Source organism: Dendrobates tinctorius, unplaced genomic scaffold (genome assembly GCF_039654945.1).
Source record: "Dendrobates tinctorius isolate UK_male_01 unplaced genomic scaffold, ASM3965494v1 ptg000126l, whole genome shotgun sequence".
Classification (NCBI taxonomy): domain Eukaryota; kingdom Metazoa; phylum Chordata; class Amphibia; order Anura; family Dendrobatidae; genus Dendrobates; species Dendrobates tinctorius.
In genome coordinates, this window is record NW_027361794.1 from 26,920,678 (window position 1) to 26,922,922 (window position 2,245).

The following is a 2,245-nucleotide window of genomic DNA, read 5'->3' on the forward strand; positions in this document are numbered from 1 at the left end:
GGCTCCGCTCCGTACACCTCATACACACGGCTCCGCTCCGTACACCTCGTACACACACGGCTCCGCTCCGTACACCTTATACACACACGGCTCCACTCCGTACACATCGTACACACGCGGCTCCGCTCTGTACACCTTGTACACACACGGCTCCGCTCCGTACACCTTGTACACACACGGCTCCGCTCCGTACACCTCGTACACACATGGCTCCGCTACATCCACCCTGTAAACCCCTCCTGACCCCACACATAAACTTCCCCTCATCCAGCACCATGACAACCAGCACAGCAGAGTCCTGCACACACTGATCATGTGACCCCTGACTCCGCCCCTCCTGTGACCTCATCACAGGTCCTGTGCGCACAGAGCAGCTGTAGAAATCTCTGGCCTCGGGGTCTCACCAGACTTCACTCTTTTCTTGCAGGGGCCGCAGTGGATTTCATCCTGGATCCATAGAGCTGAATAGAGGAGCGATGTTCCTTCACTCTGATGGGAATTGATGGTGACGTTTGTCCAACGTCCACGTTACCGAGTAAATCCCCCCAGGACTGCAGCCGGTAAAGACCCCGATATCCACAGATGTCCCCTCTAATTGGGGGAAAGGGACAGAAAAGCCTCTTATCCCGAGGGGAAACCCTGTACATGGAGACATCGGCCTCAGATCTCTCCTGTCCTGTTCTTCCAGAAAAGCCTCAAACTTCTGTGTGTGACTCAGAGCTGAGATCTAACGTGAGAGAAGATTCCAGTGCGGGGAAGACGGGAAACCTTCATATAGACGGCCGGTGGGGATGGAGGCAGTGACCGACTCTGGCCAAATCTGTCTCTAGAGCTGCAGTAGAAGATGAAGATGTCGTCCTCATCATGAAGGAGTTATTTCTCATGTCGCGTGTAATGAATCTCTCCTGCAGTATTGCTAATGCCGATTCCAGTGTCGGTAATGAGACGAGAATTAGCGTTATGGAAGATGAGTCTATGAGGAACGTGTTCAGCTGCCGACTCCGAGGAGGAAACTGCTTGTTGTCTGTGGCCTAAATATATAGGTTTTATTAGTAGATGTCAGGGAAGAAAACTAAACCCTGTAAGATAATAAATCTCCTCATATGTTTCCCTTATTATCTCCAGTAATTGTATTATTACACAGGATTCTTATGATGTTACATCGGATCATCTTCTTCTCATTCAGGTCTCTACAATATCGGATCCTCTCAGTGAAGATCTTCTACAGAAGTGAATTCTGATTTACCCATCAAGGATGGATATGGACAGAGACAAGATGGCGGAGAGGATGTTACACCTCACCCTAGAGATCCTCTTCCGTCTCACTGGAGAGGTGAGAGATTCTGATGACGTCACATTACATCATTCTTATCTACGGGAATAACAGATGGACAGAACTGGAGAGGTGAGGACTCTGGAAATGTCTGCAGTGAGATTTATTAATGTGTCTCTCCATAACCAGGATTACACAGTGGTGAAGAAGACCTCTAGTGATCGCTGTCAGGACCCTGTGTCCGAGGGATGGGGAAGACCCCTGAGCCCAATCACGGGGCCCCCACCTCACCCCCTGATCCATGAGGACATCAATGACCAGAAGATCCTAGAACTCATCTACAAGATGATTGAGCTGCTGACTGGAGAGGTGACACTGCTGGGAATGCTGGGACATTATACAGTAACACTATGAAGGGATCGGGGGATGACGGTATCATTGTATGTGTCAGGTTCCTATAAGGTGTCAGGATGTCGCTGTCTATTTCTCCATGGAGGAGTGGGAGTATTTAGAAGGACACAGAGATTTGTACAAGGACGTCATAATGGAGGTTCCCCAGCCCCTGACATCTCCAGGTAATAGACAGGACTAAATACACACGGCCTATAATTATCTGTATGTAGAGAATGAATTCAGTCCCTGTATGTGTTTCCTCCAGATCTATCCAGTAAGAGGACAACACCAGAGAGATGTCCCCATCCTCTTCTTCCACAGGACTGTAACCAAGAAGATCCCAGTGCTCCTCAGGATCATCAGGTAGATGGAGAGAAGGTGTCAGGAGATCTCCCCTATGATGTGCAGACGGCTGTGAAGGTCTTGTGCTCAGTCTTGTTTTATCCACCAGTATTATACGTTTTATACTTGTGTACTGAGAGCGGTGGAGATGGCAGGATTAGAGCTGATCATAGATGGGACTTCTCCATCTGTCGGTGACTTTTACAATATTTCTTTCAGGGTGAAGATCTGACCCAT

At 48.9% G+C, this 2,245-nt stretch overlaps 1 protein-coding gene across 1 annotated transcript; it reads left to right on the forward strand.

Moving 5' to 3' along the window:
- The first annotated feature begins 384 nt into the window (after positions 1–384).
- LOC141047362 (oocyte zinc finger protein XlCOF29-like) lies at positions 385–2,015 on the forward strand. Its single transcript, XM_073542408.1, has 3 exons — positions 385–1,333; positions 1,463–1,848; positions 1,932–2,015. Exons 1-2 carry the CDS (start codon positions 1,256–1,258, stop codon positions 1,685–1,687), a joined length of 303 nt encoding a protein of 100 aa, XP_073398509.1. The 5' UTR covers positions 385–1,255; the 3' UTR covers positions 1,688–1,848; positions 1,932–2,015.
- Positions 2,016–2,245: the final 230 nt, after the last annotated feature.

What these genes read in the sequence shown, in the direction of transcription:
- LOC141047362 (XM_073542408.1), top strand. Translation starts at nt 1,256, where the DNA reads ATGGATATGGACAGAGACAAGATGGCGGAGAGGATGTTACACCTCACC. An exon ending in TCTTCCGTCTCACTGGAGAG is followed by an intron (nt 1,334 to 1,462) that starts GTGAGAGATTCT and finishes CTCCATAACCAG; the next exon opens with GATTACACAGTGGTGAAGAA.